The 17,936-nt window shown below is 41.2% G+C and overlaps 1 protein-coding gene across 1 annotated transcript; it reads left to right on the top strand.

The window, feature by feature from the left end:
- The first annotated feature begins 2,230 nt into the window (after window positions 1-2,230).
- Window positions 2,231-14,232, top strand: tm9sf4 (transmembrane 9 superfamily protein member 4). Its single transcript, XM_054768526.1, has 18 exons — window positions 2,231-2,274; window positions 4,382-4,492; window positions 7,249-7,348; window positions 7,428-7,584; window positions 7,671-7,815; window positions 7,900-8,023; window positions 8,092-8,213; window positions 8,416-8,527; window positions 9,150-9,220; window positions 9,311-9,443; window positions 9,559-9,640; window positions 9,719-9,794; window positions 9,882-9,965; window positions 10,066-10,241; window positions 10,324-10,387; window positions 10,522-10,641; window positions 10,981-11,070; window positions 13,218-14,232. Exons 1-18 carry the CDS (start codon window positions 2,257-2,259, stop codon window positions 13,365-13,367), a joined length of 1,935 nt encoding a protein of 644 aa, XP_054624501.1. The 5' UTR covers window positions 2,231-2,256; the 3' UTR covers window positions 13,368-14,232.
- The last annotated feature ends 3,704 nt before the right edge of the window (window positions 14,233-17,936 follow it).

Genomic DNA, 17,936 nt, shown 5'->3' with positions numbered 1-17,936 from the left:
TGTGAGCTGCCAGAGGTAATCCAACCTCGGTCCCGCGCGGAAGGACAGCGGGCACTGAAGGTGACCTGACCTCACTCTGGCGAAACGTCGTCACTGCGGCCGGCTCTGGAAGCAGCCGTGCGGCTGGGGGCGCACAGCCGACCATAGCCCCCGCCCCTCTCCAGAGACGGATTCCAGACGTCCCCGAGCGAGCCAGAAGGTTAGAGAAGGGACTAGAGGTGGGCCTTGCCTCCGATTGCCTGGTTGAGCTTAGCGACGTGGGTCTTCATCTCCTGGAGGACCTCCATGAGCCCGCCAGGTACCTCGTGGTCCCGCAGCATACGCTCGTTCCGAGCGGCCATCTCGAAAAAAAACTGCGGTAAGCTGTCTCTGCGGGGGTCAGTTTTGGCTGGCTCATTCTGTCACGATTCGAGTTGAGGCTGTCGAGTGCTTGGTCCCCAGTATGCAGAGACAGAGGCGGCGGCGTGCAAATAAAAAATCTTTAATGGTGTGCAGGTACTCACAAAGAAACAGGAGCAAAACAGAAGGCAACAGAAGGAAAGGCTCTGTGGAAACAAGACACTTGGTAGACGCAGGTAAGTGTTCTCTCTCTACAGCTCATTGTAAGATTGTTCCCTGCACTTCGCCTGCTTCCTGTCTCTGTATGCCTACTGTGTTACCTTATCGCGTGTTTATCTCTCTGGCCTACCTACCTGTACTGTGAGTATTCTTACGTCCTGACTGGGTCCAGCATCAATGAGTCCAGCAGCGACTCATTAGTATTTGTGCTAAAGCTACTTGCCTGCTTGGTTTTCAGCAGCTCCTTTAGTTACAGCCAAACCTGTCTTAGCGGCAACCTGTATATAACGGCCACCTGCCTATAGCGGCCACTGAAACACCCACCGCAGAAAATTTACGTGTTATAGACCCTGTGTATAGCGGCCACCCATTTTGTATCCCTTGGTCAATATCTGACCGCATATAGCGGCCAAAATACTGACTCAAGCAGAAGCTTCATGCACGAAAAAGTTTCGTTTTTTAATCAATGAAGCCGTCGTGTGTAGACTTTAATTACTGAGTCCTAGCTCAGTCACAATCATTCACAAGATCCACAAAAATTGTCAGTTGTTCGACATAAAAAAGCCATCTTCTTTGGAGCTTGTTGCAGACAGTGACACCGTTTATTTCCTGGTGTGAGACAATGTGCACTGGTCAATACTGTAATGCCCCTTGTTGTGGGGAAGGAGAGACTCACATCGCCGATGCACTTTATTCGCTTTATTAACAGCGGAGAACACTACAGGACTTTACATCCACGCCAACATCCACACACTTCCCAACTCTCTCGACACTCACAGATAGCACTCACCCTAGCTCTCCTGCTCGTGACGTCGCACCGTCACTTCCCGTCACTTCCTGTCACTTCCTGATGAACTAAAGCTGTAATGTCACTCTGCCGTATATATAGTAGCACAGCTTTGTTCTGTGGGTGGTGTAGAATAACAAGCCTAGTTGTTCTTTACAACTTTTATCCGCAGTCCCTCTGTGCCCTCTACTGGTCAACATGTAACAGTATAATTATATGTATCTGCAAACACAACAAGCTTCTAATCACAGACATGTTAATATGTGCGCGCACAAATTCAAAATGGCCGCCAACCTGTCTATAACGGCCACCTGCCTATAGCGGCCACTTTTGCCGTTTCCCTTTAGTGGCCGCTATAGACAGGTTTGACTGTATATTGTTTTTTTCCCTGCTACCACTTTTTCTAGTAGTGTTTTTTTGTACTCCTTTTTACGTGGCCTTGCAGGTTATTTTTGTGTTGGACTCCTTGCCTTTTTTTTAAAAACTTTTTTTGCTTGTTTTTTTTTTTTGTTTAAAAAATGTATTACTGATTGACGTCAATGGGAGAGGAGGTATGATTAAATAAGCTCTGCTTTTTCCAACTCCTTTTCGGACACGTGGAATTGTGAATTGTAACATGAAGCATTCAGTGTAAATTGTATGCATGCTTGAAGTAAATTAAACCATAACCATTTCCACCTCTCCTGAATGAGTTGCACATTTTGTCACACATCAGTGGTTAAAATCCCTTCAGAAATGTGGGACTAGCTAGTGCACAAAAAATATGTAATCATAAAAAAAAGCTGAAAAGGGGTCCAGAAGTGGTGCCGAATGTTTTATGTATGACTCAGCTTCCACACAATTCATTTAACTCACTCGGGGATGAGGTAAAAAAAAAAACGTAGTGACGTCACGAATGACACGTATTCAAAATGGCGGCCGCGGCTATGGTGAGTGAAGCGACAAGCACTTTCTCTTCCGACTAAACAGTCTTGATGTTCTATTTTTCTTTTAAGAGAGACGCGTTGTTGTGATGGGTAGATTTTGCGTCCTTTTTACTCGATAGATAACAATTTGGTGTTAACTAGATGCGTTTTACGTCCAGACATGATTGTTTGTTTGAATGTTGACGCTCCTTCCGCTAACTTCCTGGTAGTTAGAAACGTCACTTTAGCTTTGTGTTGAGGAGATGAATCGCTAAAAAACGGATCTTGTTTTATTTACCAGGTCCATTGGGCTCTGTTGAAATAGTAGATAGATCCTTAGAGGCTGCTGAGAAACTGTCATGTATTCATTGATATGACCAGAAAGAAGCAGGCAGTCCAAGTGTTAGCTGTTAGCTGTATTCCAGGCTACACCCTTGTAGCTAATACCGAAGGCTGATCCAACTTCAGTTACTGATTACAAAGTATCTCAAGGCACTGTTAATATTGAGTGAGTAAAAGTCTAAATTTACATTGAAGGCAGCCCCATAAGTAAATACATCCACTGATAATGTGCCAGTCACACAAGAATTTGTGCAAAATTACATGACAGTTATAGACTCCTGAACCAAATTGTAAAACTTGGGGGAAATTTTTCAAGTATTTCCATTTTGGCAGGTGGATTGTAACCAGGTTGTAAGTAGAGCATGCATGGGCAACTGGCAGCCTGTGGCTGATTACGTATTTGGTTCGTATTAATCTGGATTAATTTCCAGTTTAAAAAAAAAAATCCCCACTATAAATCTGAACATTATTGTAATTGCTACAGTCAACCAACAGGGGATTGCTGTGTGACGCCAGGATTCTGCCAGGAAGTATGTATGAAAACCACAATAAATCAAGCAATATTTGAGTTAATTCATTGAATTCTTCATGCTGAGAAAGTCATGAATTTTGTGCTGGAAGGATATGGAGTAAATTACATCAACGGGAACAATAAGAGTGAAGGGAACTATAAATTGTTTCTTGATCTACAAACCTTAACTCTTCTGTAACACATTACTATACTGTACATCTTGATCATTTTCTTACATTACTTCACATTAGGTAAACATTACATGTTGAATACAGGACGTCAACAAATGTATAACCAATTGATGTGAAACGGAGAGAGGGTAGAATTAAATAAGTTCTGCTTCTTCCTACTCATTTTCGGACGTGGAATTGTGAATTGTAACATGAAGTATTTCAATGTAACCTGTATACATGTTCAAAATAATTAAACCATACCATACAACTACAAAGAGAAACTACATTGTTAACTCACATGTATGAATACCGGCTACGGGGAGGGTAATAAACAGCAACTAACGTTAACAAACACGTAATTCTTAACTATTTATAGTGTAACCGCAAGGCACAATGAGCAGTACGAGTACGAGGGAGCTGCCGCTGGGCTACCAAGCATGCCTCATAGGCACATTGTAAATACCATTCAAGTTTGTTTGTTAGCAATTGCCAAATGTTTCTGCAATGTTTCTGATTGATTTTTCATCCTCTTTTGAATAAAAAATTGCTTGTTTTTTACCGATAAAACAGCTCTCTGGTTTTCAATTCAGATGTTGCCTCTAAATGCAGTCTACAAAGGCAAAACCAACCTATCCTACCCAATCTGAAACTAAGCGTAGACATTCAGTGCTATTTATTGATTGAATCTGCAATGTAATAGGACAAACCTGGGCAACAAAACATACCTGTCAGTCACATGTTCCAATACTTTTTCTCACATGGTAAATGGGTGGGTTCAAACAAAAGGTGCCTTCTTAGTTGCGCAATTGTCCAGTTGTACTGTAATTGGAAATGTTGCTCTCTGGTTTCATATTCATTTTTTGACATCAATCTAAAATGTTTTCAGCAAAAATAATAGTAATTGACCTCACCGTTCCAATACTTTTAGAGTACATAAGTGCAGTGCCATAAGTCCCCCCTGCTTATCACGACCCCCAAGACAACTTATAAACCCGCTGTTACACAATTTTTGTTTACAGAGTAAATGCGTGACGGTATCACAAAGCAGTTCCACTTAATATATCTTACTACTATTTTGATATTGTGGTTTTGTGTGCATTTCCAGGAGACATGGTGGGCCTTGCTTCTGTTGTCCTTGTTGCCTGTGGTATTACCCTTTTACGTTCCTGGAGTGGCTCCTCGGGACTTCCATGAAGGCGACATTGTAGATATTAAGGTAAGAACACTTATCTAGCATCTAGAAGGTCCCAGACTGATTTATCTGCTGTTGCGACTGTCTCTTGTTTTGTGTTCTTTGATAGACTGGATGATTGAAGCCTCAGTAACAGGGAAGAAATAACACATATTAGCAAGTTTATAATGTATTCGTTCCTAGCAAACAGTCAGGAGTCTCTGCAACATGGAGGAACCATACACGGCTGCAAAAGCTTAGCATCGTCTCCTAATACTGGTAACGTACTGTTATGGGGCAGCATTCCAGTTGGTGTAACACCAGAAAGAGTAAAAGTAGATTCCCAGAGAGGTGGCGAGTGATAAAGTTGTCAGAAAATGAGGAAGCCACATTGTCTGTCTTCTTATTGTCCTCTGTCAAGGAAATGCTGCTGTCTCAGCCAGTCGACAACAATTTGACATTTGTGTCACTTATGGTAGCTGACCTGTCAGGCTTCTGACTGATTCATTACGATCCATGATGGTCTGGAAAGTCACTCATCACAGTCGGGTCTGGCACCAATCAACCACGATAAATGAGGGCTTGCTATATATATTTTAAGAGGTGGCTGTCTCTCGTGTACCTGCATAGCTACCGTAACCTGCGCATGACAGCTGTGCAGTGTTGTGTGCAAAACACATGTGAACTCATGCAAGCCGTGCAGCCGTCTATATTGTGTTACTAATGATAGACTAGTATTGCTTCTTTATTCAGCCATCTTGGAGCACACGCCCAAGACCAAATCTCGCGATACTTTTAGTTTGTAGGGTCGTGGGCTGAACTCCAAAATGCGGACACTAGTGTGAGTAAAAGATGATAATTTATTGATACTCAGTATGTGAATGGTGTGGAGGGAATCCTTGGTGGGCAGCGGACGGAAGGCTGGGCAGCGAATGAAGCAGTGGGGTCAGGCATGGATGAAGGTGAATCACACTGCAAAAAGTGCACAAAAAAGCAGTTCAAAAGGAGTGGCAAAAAACACAAAGAAACAATCTTATTTGAACTCTTGCTTGAACATCAAAAGGATTCTGTGTTGCCACTAGAGAGTTGATAACAATCTGGTGATGGTTCCTCCTCCGGGTGAGCCTTTTAAAAGGATTTGCGATCAATGACTACGGCAATAAGAGATCGAAGAAGTGAGGGCAAGCGATGGTTTCACATTAGGACCATCTAATGAGTTACCATCAACAATGGTGGCAAACATTCAATATCAGGGCGCTGCAATAAAGGGATGAAAAACAGGCGTTGGGGTAAGGGGGTGGAAGGATCTGGAGGCATCCTGACGGAGGGCATCATTTGTGAGAAGTCATCACTAAGTAAAACTGAAATAATGTTAAATATTCATTGATCTATTTTATTTATCATTTACAGTATATTACAGTGGAACCTTGGTTAGTGTCACTAATCCGTTCCAGAAGGTCTCGCTCTAACCGAAACGCACACTAACCGAATCAGTTTTTCCCAAAGAAATTATGTACGGTAACTCCAAATCATCCGTTCCAGATAATGCTAACACAAAACACGCCTTTATAATTTTACAATTATGAACAGAAAACAATTCAAAATGAATATCAATACGTATAAATGATGAATGAAAGGGATAAATGAACATTTAAGCTTACATTTACTTTCACTGAAGACGTGATTCTTGTCACAGACGCAATGTCGCAATAAGAATTCAATAGTGTTTCTCACCGCAAGTCTCTGCTTTTCTTTTGATCACGGCTATATAAATAACCCAAAATGGAGCCAAAGAAAGCTGCAAGTGCCAGCAATTTGATAAAGAAGGTAAACACTTCAAGAAATATATATTCACGAAATAACTCATGGCGAAGCCGGAAGATGGTGTCCGTATCGTGTCTCACTGCTACATTGTGTCTTTGGAACAATGACGTCTTCATTGAGGGTAAAAGTAACCTGAAATGTACATTTATCTTTTTAATTTGTCATTTATATGCATTTAGAAGTGATTTATACATGTAAAACTATAAAAACATGTTTTGTGTTAAGAACTGCAGAGTGAACTCCTGATGATGACGTTGATGGCTGATGGAGCTGACTTCAGGTTGCTGTTTTCATGTATATGCCAGCTTAATACGTTGTGAACAAGGACGTTTTCTGATTTAACAAAAAAAAAAAAGAAAAGTACATTAAGAACATAGTTGGACTCATGCAGTGTATTATTAAAACGGCAGGTCATGTGCCACATTGTACTCCAACTTTTGTGGAGTCTTTTGTGGACTCTTTTGTGCCACAGGAGTGCAGTAACAGTTAAAAACAAAGCTGGAATTCCCTCTCCAAACAATAACCTCCCCTACTCCCCCATCCCTCTCTGCAACACTTCAGCCAATTTGCTGAAGAAAAACATAATGATCAAACTTAGAGCTCTCACGCCTGTAGCTGACTGATTTCAAGCTAGCTGAGGCTTTGTTTTAAGATGTGTAGTGAAACCTGGTGTTTTATTTTTGAACAAAGCTGTCATCTGTGAAGTGGATGATTGTATACATGGGGCAGGCTCATCCAGCTAGGATTGGATCAGAGGCGCTATCATATCCGTGATATCATATCCTTCACAACTTCAAAAGCAAATGTTTGAACGCCTCTTGTCTCAAAAGTGGAGCAAACAAGTGAGGAAGACAATTTTTACCATGTTTGGTGCTCATAAACGGGCTCTAAGGACGCAGCCTACTGTTAGAACATCATTAAAAGTCTATTTCGTATAACGGGGGACAGTTAAGCAAGACTCATTATTTGCTTTACAGGCTGTGAAGATGACCAGCTCCCGTACTCAGCTTCCTTATGAATACTACTCCCTACCATATTGTAAGCCTTCGTCTATTGTCTACAAGGGAGAGAACCTTGGTACGTGAAAGATAAAAGCTATACTATTTTCTATGTTACTCGATAATATAGCAACTCTCACTTTTTTTTAAATTTGCAGGTGAGGTGTTGCGCGGAGACCGCATTGTGAACACACCCTTTGACGTAGCAATGAACAAGGAAAAGAAGTGTGAGGTGGTGTGCGACAAGAAGAAGCTCAGCAAAGCAGAGAGCAAGTTGTTTGCAGAGAGGATACATGAGGAGTATTATGTTCACCTGTAAGTCTTGTCATTCTCTGTAATGCTAAACCGACACCATACATGAATGCACTAATACAGCTCTAACACTACTTCTACCTATGTAGTATCGCAGATAACCTGCCGGTGGCCACCAGGTTGGAGGTGTATCTCAGTAGGGAGGCAGGAGCTGAAGAGGAGCAGAGGAAAGACATAGTGAAAGATATCCAGTTTGAACATGGCTATAGACTGGGCTTTGTTGACAACAGCAAGGTAGGTTGAGTGTATTGAGGTAAGTTACTTGTGGAAGAATGCTTGCCCACAACAATTCAGTGCATTTTCTTCTCTCCCTCACAGGTTTATCTGCACAACCACCTCTCCTTCATCCTGTACTTCCACAGGGAGAAGCTCGAGGAGGGAGAGCAGCACAACTACAGAGTGGTGCGATTTGAGGTCATACCCCAAAGTGTAAAAGTAGAAGGTAGATAAGCACCCCCTGGTTCCATGCTTCTCCACACTGTCACTTAAACTCTATTCACTTACTCTCAGATCTCAAGGCTGTGCAAAAGGATAAGACTTGCACCCTGCCGGAGGCCAGTGGCTCTGCGCCTCAGGAGATAGACCCCACCAAGGAGAACGAGGTCCTCTTCACCTACTCTGTGCACTGGGAGGTGGGTGATTGTGACTGCATAATAATACTCTTTGCATAACAATAACAATGATTGCATGCCATACCCGTAAACCTGCGTCCTCGCTCCTTCTCAATGTTTTTTTTCCCCAGTATTACTCAATTCACAAGATCAGACGTAACAGTAACTAAAAATAATGACATCAATAATTTGTTTATCTGAGTGTCTTGTGTGACCTTTCCAGGAGAGTGAGGTGAAATGGGCCTCTCGATGGGACACATACCTGACGATGAGCGACGTACAGATTCATTGGTTCTCCATTGTCAACTCTGTGGTGGTTGTCTTCTTCCTGTCAGGTATGGTTCTCATGAATTTACACTCACCATGGACAAAGAAAGTCAGTTAAGTATATGTATATTACTAGAGGAATGTAATGTACCCAGTTTATCTACAGTGTTTGACCACGAAGATGGCAATAAGAAAATAGTCTGGAAAAAGACAACTTCTCCCCAAGCAACTAAGAGCTTTTCTTCAGCTCTTTGTCAGCCACACACATCAGTTGGCAAACAACAGTAGAGTAGGTATGATGTCAATTGTTAAGGGGGCCTATCCTGCTCATTTCAGGGGCTTTTTTAAAATGCTATGGGCTCATTGGGGGGGGGCTGCAGTTATTTTTCTTTTAATAAAATACTCCATAAATCTCAAATTGTGTACATGGCAAATCTGCATTCTTCTCCTCTTGGCCGAATTGCTCAAATTTGGCAGCCTCTTCCCCCAACCATGCCTACTGGTCAGGGGTTGAGGGTTGGCTCCTGCCCCTTAATTACCTCATGTTTTTAGAATATGCCAAAGGCTACTAAAAAAAGGTCTATCGGACTAAAAATGGACTCCATGTCGCACTTTGGACACATCGCTATTGAAAGTTTCACCTCCACTCAATCCATTTCATAAGTGTGCGCCATTACCATTCTCTCGCAGGTATCCTCAGTATGATCATCATCAGAACCTTGAGGAAGGACATTGCTAATTACAACAGAGAGGATGACATTGTAAGTTGTTTAGTGAAGTGATTGTTCACTTTTAAAGTCCAGCCTATTGCAGCCATTTAGCCATGTTTTTGTTCTGCCATTTACAAACAGGAAGACACAATGGAGGAGTCAGGATGGAAGAATGTCCATGGTGATGTCTTTAGGCCGCCTCAGTACCCCATGATTCTCAGCTCACTGCTGGGGTCAGGGATCCAGCTGTTTTGCATGATCCTTATTGTCATATGTGAGTGTTTTTATTTTTGATAAGAATAACAATAGGGGTATAAGATCTTTATGAGGAATTGAATGTATGTTTGTGTAAATTGGCTGTTGATTGTTCCTCCTCCGTGTTTGCGTAGTTGTTGCTATGTTGGGCATGTTGTCTCCATCCAGTCGAGGAGCCTTGATGACCACTGCGTGCTTCCTCTTCGTGTTTATGGGGTGAGAGCCACTGGATACTGGTCCAAAAAATGCCACAAGTAATTTTTTGTCTCATGCTTAAATGTTTTTACTCTGTAGCGTGTTTGGAGGCTACTTTGCCGGAAGACTGTACCGCACACTGAAAGGCCATCGGTGGAAGAAAGGAGCGTTTTGTGTGAGTTGTCTACATTGTTACTAAGCAAATCTGACACACTGTTTGCTCTGTGGATCTCTGTGTAAACGTTTGGTTTATAACATGCAGACTGCAACTTTGTATCCGGCTGTGTTTTTTGGCATCTGCTTCATCCTCAACTGTTTCATCTGGGGTGAGCACTCCTCTGGGGCGGTGAGTAATAGTCCCTGCCTCACAAAATGCCAGACAATATCATCAATCGCAACTTTATTGCGATTTTTCTTTTTCTTTCACCTCCTGCTGCTAAATTCAGGTGCCCTTCACGACCATGCTGGCTCTGTTGTGTATGTGGTTTGGTATCTCCATGCCTTTGGTCTACCTGGGATACTACTTTGGCTTCCGCAAGCAGCCATACGACAACCCTGTACGAACCAACCAGATCCCTCGGCAGGTTCCAGAGCAGCGCTGGTACATGAACAAGTTTGTAGGGTGAGTTAAGTATTCAACATTCTCATTTTGGCTGATTTAAGACCTTCTGTGTTTAAACTTTAAATGTTTTCTTCTTCATTAGAATCCTGATGGCTGGGATCCTCCCATTTGGTGCCATGTTCATTGAGCTCTTCTTCATTTTTAGTGTGAGTGTGATGAGTTCTGTCAAGCTTTCTCTGTTGTGAACAATGGTGTGTGTGTGTGTGTGTGTTAGCTGTGGCTGCATATTTATCATTACTATGGCATTAATGTCATCATCAATGTATGTGTGTGCTTTTAGGCCATCTGGGAGAATCAGTTTTATTACCTTTTTGGCTTCCTGTTTCTGGTCTTCATCATCTTGGTGGTCTCTTGCTCTCAGATCAGCATCGTTATGGTTTATTTTCAGCTGTGTGCAGAGGTAATTAGTGTTTTTACATACATTCATTTCTTCAAATAGCGGCCAGGTGTGTTTATTTAACGGGTGTTTCTTGGACGTCAGACCTTTATTTGTGCTATTGCACTTGTTGAAGAATATTAAGTTATATATATATGCATTCAAAACAGTAAGACAGCAGACACTATGATCATCATTTATCAAAGGTATTGTTGTTATTGCCCATTACAGTGGTTATTTTTTTGTTACACCTAGGCTTGTAAAACACTCTTGTCTTATGTCTTACAATAGTATTGACATTACTTAACTCTCCAAACTCACCTTTACAACATATGCTTTTTGTCACTTAATGCTCTGATAAAGGACTACCGGTGGTGGTGGAGAACCTTCCTGGTTTCAGGAGGGTCAGCCTTCTATGTCCTTGTGTACGCCATCTTCTACTTTGCCAATAAGGTAAAGCCCACACACAGTGTGTTAATAATGAAAAGGGTTCAATCTTAACTGTACCATTGAAAACAACAGTCATTTGCCAACCCAAAAGGTGATGGCGTGGTATGATGCAGGGTTTCCCCTAGGATTTGCTGAAGCTGTGGTGGTGGGCTCCATGGGACTGCCGCCACTGTGTCGTGCCGCTGCTGCGTCTGCAATTTTTTTTTTACAAATACCAATTTTTATGACTTCTTTATTTATTTATGAACTTATTTATTTGCCGTTTTTCACCAACCAGCAGAATATTAACCGAGAACATTGTAAAACTTAATTTAAAGGCAAAGTGAGTGTCGAAAATGTTGAGCCTGCTTTTGTTACCTGGCCTATTTAGTACAATAGTGCTATGTGAGTACAAAAGTACAACATTTTGTACTCGTTGACCAAAACCTTATTTGATGCCTGTTTTTGAGTAAAACTGATATATGGGAAATGAATGTTTCAATAATGTATTTTTAGTTCAAAATAACATAATTAACAAAATAAAATAATTTAAATATTTTTTGTTATAAAAAATGTGTCCCATATAAAGAGTATAAATTCAGTCCTTGGTTATGATAGCACAGGTGTGTCCAACTTGCAGCACTATTAAATCTACTGTGATGAAAATAAAAGAGAGGTGAGCTGTGACAACATTTATAATTGTACTTTATTTACAAAGTACATCTCAACTCTGCATGCTCATTTGTCATTAAATACAGGCGTCATGTTTGAATAGAACACTTACAAAAATACAAAGGGGTGAAGCAAATGTTATACTCAATAACTACAACTACTCAACATCAGCTGGTGAGCTACTGATAGCATATGCGCTACCTTTTGGGAGACCCCTGTGATAGCATTCCTGTCTTAAAGCTGGACATAATTTTTTTAATTTGCACGATAATAAGGAACTCTTTTGTGGTCACACGTGAGCAAGTGCCGACACGGCAGGCAGGCGATTCTGTTGCATGTTTATCAAAATAAAGCGCAGTGAAACATTTCTATGACATTTTAAATTGTTTTCAAACTAATTGTGGTCAATATGTGCGTAAATAATAAGCTATATATTTATCTATATAGCATATATAGTATGTCCATTCATACAGTATATTACTTAACATTGTTTTCAAGTTTTTAAAAAAATCATTTTTAAGGTGTGGCAACTATTATTTTGTATTGGCGGGCCGCCACGATCAATTACATGTAGTGGAAACCCTGTGATGGCACACAAATTGTTCTGGAGGCCACATTTTCATAATGCCAAGGGCTGGGGTCCAGGTTTCTCTTTGTACATAATATCAATGAAAGGACTTCATAATCATGACTAAAAGGACCTACTACAAAAGTGGACGTCAAAGAGCCTCTAAATGACAGGAGCTGTCTGATGTTTTTAAGGACCGACTGCATAAATGCTCGGCAAAGTTTCTCTATATGACAGAAGAGCTCTGCTGTAAATTAATCAGCCATCACAAAGATCCTCTATATGACAGGAGTGCACTGATGTTGTTATGTGATTAACAGTGATTAACTTGTGTGACAGTTAAAGGGACTGTTTGTATCCGGCTCAAGACGGAATTGTTTATGAACCAAAAAATTTAGGAACATCACCACCGGCTAGCATAGGTTGCCGTCAGTGGTTTAAAAGAACAGATTGAACAGAAAAACGTATTTTTCACAATTGCAAATTAATTGCGCGTGTGTGCTGCGGTTGGCGTGGCTTGCGTGCTTGGAAGGATATGCTTATTATATGCTATATGCCAATTTTTATGCTGTTGAATTTGTAATTATGAATTATATAGACATTTATTTGTTCAATCTGTTCTCTTAAGCCGCTGTTGGTAAACATATGCTAGCCAGTGGTGGTGGTCTTTTTTAAAATTATTTTATTATTTCATTATTATTTTTTTGGTCGAAAAAATTTAAGCCAAAGACATACAGCAGCTTTAAAGCTGCAACGCAGTAATTCAATTTCCATTAATTCCAAGGGGCAAAATAGTTTCAAAATTTTAAGTCCCACTGTTCCACAATTGACTTGCCACTCTGTTATTGGAAAGAATGAAAAATAGTGCCCTCTGCTGGATGTGGTGATGCACCGTCTCCATTGTCATACGCTTCACTTTGTTCCTCCACAGCTGGACATTGTGGAGTTCATCCCCTCGCTCTTGTACTTTGGCTACACCGCCTTGATGGTTCTGTCTTTCTGGCTGCTAACGGGCACAATTGGCTTCTACGCCGCCTACATGTTCATCAGGAAGATCTACGCTGCTGTCAAGATCGACTGAGTCTGTTGCTGCACCTGCTGTTTTTTTTTGTCACATTTTCTTTTTGTTTGACATTTTATATATATGTATGTATATGTGTATGTATGTATGTGTATATATGTATGTGTATATATATTTATCACATATATATACACATATATATGTATATATATTTATTTTTGTTTTTTTTTTCCACCAAGCACTGACTTGTGTCTGGAGGAGGGATTTTTTTTGCAGTACAACGGCCCCAACCACTGGCGTGATTGGGTAGAACAACAAGTGTCTGTCTTCTTCCTTCTTTGCTACCCCCTTAATTAGATTTTCTTTTTATTTTTGGACGGAGACCCAGAGGACATTTCCTGTGATGGGACAGTTTGCGTCTTCAACTGGGTCACCTTGCAACCAACACAGTGGGCCAAAACAATGATTTTCTGCACACTTTTTTTTTTTTTGTCTTTTTGAGCCTAATTTATCTGTGTTTCGTCGCCATCATTCATCTGTGAATGAAATATTCCCTGCTTTTCTTCATTTTCCACTTGTGACTTTACAGATGGAGAGTCTAACTGTGGTTGTGTTGTCTTATGTTGGACTGATGCAGGAGGGAGTGATGCTGGGAGAGTCCATAGAATGGATACATTAAACGCTCTCTTGTTTTTTAACTTATGTTTCCATATCTTTCCTGTATGAAAATAGCAGGTTCTCACCCTCTTAAATGTACCAAATACGTTGGTGTATTGCCTCTAAACGATGAAATAATGATGTGAAAACTGGACTGAGATTTATTGGAGGCACAGTGTTGGGTTTACCAAGCAGATAAACATCGGAAGCATTCCTGTTGAAACTTGGAAGATGGTTTTTATGCTTATTAAATGGTTACTGCAGTATTTTTTAACTTCCTCCCTGTGGTTTTGAGGTTAAATGTCTTAATATGCCACATCGGACTTTGAACACCCTTGCAATAATGTGGTTGTGAATGCTGGCGTTATGGTGCAATGGAGGTGATGTATCAGTAGGTGGCAAAGGGGAGCGTCATTTAGGCATACGGTAGATTTGCTTACCACTGGCATTTTATTTAACAAGCGATTTAACAGCAGCAATGAGGGGAGGGCTGTATGCATGCTCAGCCTACTGTGAGCCAATTTGTTAAGTGTTGCAAAGAAATTGATTTTACTTGAATGAGGTTTGATTTTCTCATTAATAAATGGTGGCTTATGTACTTTACTTGCAATTCCTGCCGGATACTTAAGCATATCTCGCAAGATTTCATGTCGGGCACCATCTAAAGCAGGGGTCTCAAACTCAATTTCACTGGGGGCCACTGGAGGTAGAGTCTGGGTGAGGCTGGGCCGCATCAAGTATTGGGAGTAGGGCTGGGAATCTCAGGGTACCTCACGATACGACACAATTCACAATACACGACTCACAATAACGCTAAAGGGCCACCCCTCCCCCGGTCCATGTGATGATAACACCACTGTTAGTTTAGTGTCGGTGTTTACTTGCCCCTGTAAGTATGGAAGTAACACTGAGCTTGCCCGTGTTGCGGGCTGCAGTTACACTACTCTTTGATGTCCAGTCGCGGGCCGCAGGATACGATTTGGTGGGCCGCGAGTTTGAGACCACTGTTCTAAAGACTTTGTTGTGAGGACAAGTGTGATAACCACAGAGCTCACTGTGACATAGGAATGCTTTTTTTTTACACACATCTCAGTCCTGGATACGCAATACGATGTGGCTAATCCTCCAGTAAGTCGATTTTGAATGTGTACACTCAAGTTTGTTACGCGGAGACCCACCTCCCCGTCTCCCTTTGCGCACTTGTCAGCCTGCTACTCATCAGAGGTAGCGAGTACACAATTTCACATTCTTTCAAGTTTTATTACGCACGCTTAACTTTGCCCACTCGCTTTCAGCAAGACTTTCTCCAACTCCTTAAAAGCTATACGTCTGTTACGTGTCATCAAAGGACAAATGTGAGTACTTTTACTGTGTCAATTTTATTTTTCTTTTCACACTTGTATCATAGTTAACAATGAAGTTGACTTGCCTTCCTCTTCACTTAAATGCTACTCCTATCACTGTCTTCTAAGTATTTTCATCTTGTTTTGTTTTTATATACTACTGTTAACTTTTTTGCGCTTGCATGACAGTCGACTCACCTTCCTCTGCGCTTCCTTCAAGCTATGCCTCTGTCACGTGTTTTCAAATGGTGAGTACTTGATCATATTTTGATTGTTTGTGCTGGTACTAGTGTGTTTTAACATTTTTTACACTTGCATGGCTGTTTCTTTTCACACTTCAGCAAGCCTCCCTCTTCATTTCCTTAAAAGCCTCAACTGTCATTGGTCCTCAAAAGGCGAGTAATTGTACTTATTTTATGTTTATACACTTTTATTCTATTTTTATACTTGCATGGCATTTAAGCAATGGCATCGACTAGGCTTCCTCACTACACTTACTCTCATGCATCAATAAAGGGTGAGTAGTTTTACTTTATTTTAGTTTTATTGACCAGTGGGACATCTAATAGCTAAGAGTATAAAGTTGAGCGAGCCTCTCTATTTCCTCAAATGCTTTGTCCCACATTATCATAGGACAAATAGTTTAAATTCTCTTTAGTTTTATTTAGTTGTGTTAACGTATTTGTACACTTGTATGGCAGTTAAGAATGTTAAAATGTTTATTATTTAAAACAGTGCCAGTGCGGTTAATCAAATGTTTAAATGTTTGTCCAAAGTGCGGCCTGTGGTTGTTTTTTATTGGACAACAGCACATTCAAAAAGCAAAAAGGCATAATCCAACAAAAGAAAAAGTTGGCATGTTAACATTAATAATAATAGGAGTCACAGTGACCCTTTGCTGATGAATGACGAGGCCGAGTGATCAATGGAAGCATGAGTGATGATGCAACTCTTAGTTGTACAGCAACATATGGACTGACTGGGACATAATGCTAATAAATATGGATCGTCTTCTGTTTTTTTTCCTGTCATTGTAAATTTGGACTTTTAAGATGACTTCGCTCCACCACAGCAGAGACAAGTGACCTTTTTTGTCCTTGGCAACAGCTGCTGTCTTTGTAAACATTTTATGGTGATAATTAACATCAGGAATAAAAGGCATTAAGTGTCCGAGGGCGAGTGACCTTCCTCACACACACACACACACACACACACAGATAATGACAGTGTAGGGTGGGGATAAACAGTTGTATAAATAACACTGGTGAGCATAAGTCATCATTTAGTTTTATTGATAAGGCTTGCCTGTCTTCATGACAAGGACGAGCTGTGCATGGCAACTAATACAACAAAGACAAAGCTAATAGCCTGTACTGTGTATTCAGATTGCAAAATGTGCATTTTCTGTTAACCCCATGAATCTACAGTAGCCTACATGTTGTAAATCGGGTACAAATACTGTACTATAATAGACACTACTGGGACAGTATTGGAACACTACACTACAACAGTAACACAATTACTATAATATTTTTATTAGCAGTAGTTAGTCAGCTAGATAGATAATCACAGTGGTAAGCACTGTTACATTTATGATAAAAACATATTTAAGATAACACATTAGGGATGTCCCGATCCGATCTTAAGGATCGGGATCCGCTGTATTTTGATAATCGGGTAATATCAGCTTCCGCCACGAGATTTGGTTGCTGTATAACGTTTAAGTCTGTGCCACATTCCAACATGGTAGGTGCAGCACCTCAAAGCTGGTTGCCACTCAACTCCGCAAGAAGAAGAAAATTCAACACCACCATGCAGACATGTTCGCAGTTTATTGTGGTGAAGTTAGTTTTACCTTGGACGATGGATATTCAGCTCCGTAGCTACAGCGGTAGTTCCTCTTCACTGTGCTCGGACTGCTGTGTCTTTGCATTGAGCTCGCACGCAGTGGCGCAGCTACATGGTGGCCCTGGCCACCCTTGGTCACTCTCCAGCCACCCCACTGGCCGTCTAGACATTTCAGGTATCAACTTACTGCCACCCTTATGTGAGTAATGGTCTCATCTTGGCCACCACAATGAAAAATGTTTTTTTTTGTGTCTTGTCCAGCCATTAGGGCAGATAGTATTGTTGATCTAAATGCCCTCACATGCTCAGCAGATTTGCTCTGCCAGGGAAAAGTGTGATATACACTTCCCCTGTTATACAGAATTTATGTTATGCAAATTTGGAGCGGCTGGACCAGAGCAGGAGGGGATAGAGAAGAAGAGAAAAGAAAACAGAGGGGCGGTGCGGGGACAAGAGGGGGACAAAAAAGAGAGAGACAAGGACAACAGCAGCAACAACAATTGTGACAACAATAACAAAACAACAGAAACAAACAGGACTACATCAGCAAATGTCTGTGATGGCTATAAAGACCCTGACGGAAAGGCAAAATAATATCAACAACCACAAGGATAATACTGCATTGAAACAGTCACACATAATCCCCCCGGGAAGGCCAGCAATGGGCCGCAGAGAGGCAATGCCAACCAGAAACAGGGCGCCGGCAGGCCGGAAGACAGCCAACCCTTGAGACCGGCGAGAGATCAAGGCCACACAAGGGCAGACGGGCACCGGGGCCACA

Source organism: Dunckerocampus dactyliophorus, chromosome 1, assembly GCF_027744805.1.
Source record: "Dunckerocampus dactyliophorus isolate RoL2022-P2 chromosome 1, RoL_Ddac_1.1, whole genome shotgun sequence".
Taxonomy (NCBI): domain Eukaryota; kingdom Metazoa; phylum Chordata; class Actinopteri; order Syngnathiformes; family Syngnathidae; genus Dunckerocampus; species Dunckerocampus dactyliophorus.
This window is presented reverse-complemented; position numbering and strand designations above follow the sequence as displayed.

What these genes read in the sequence shown, in the direction of transcription:
- tm9sf4 (XM_054768526.1), top strand. An exon ending in GCTTTGTTGACAACAGCAAG is followed by an intron (nt 7,816 to 7,899) that starts GTAGGTTGAGTG and finishes TCTCCCTCACAG; the next exon opens with GTTTATCTGCACAACCACCT. An exon ending in GGTTGTCTTCTTCCTGTCAG is followed by an intron (nt 8,528 to 9,149) that starts GTATGGTTCTCA and finishes ATTCTCTCGCAG; the next exon opens with GTATCCTCAGTATGATCATC.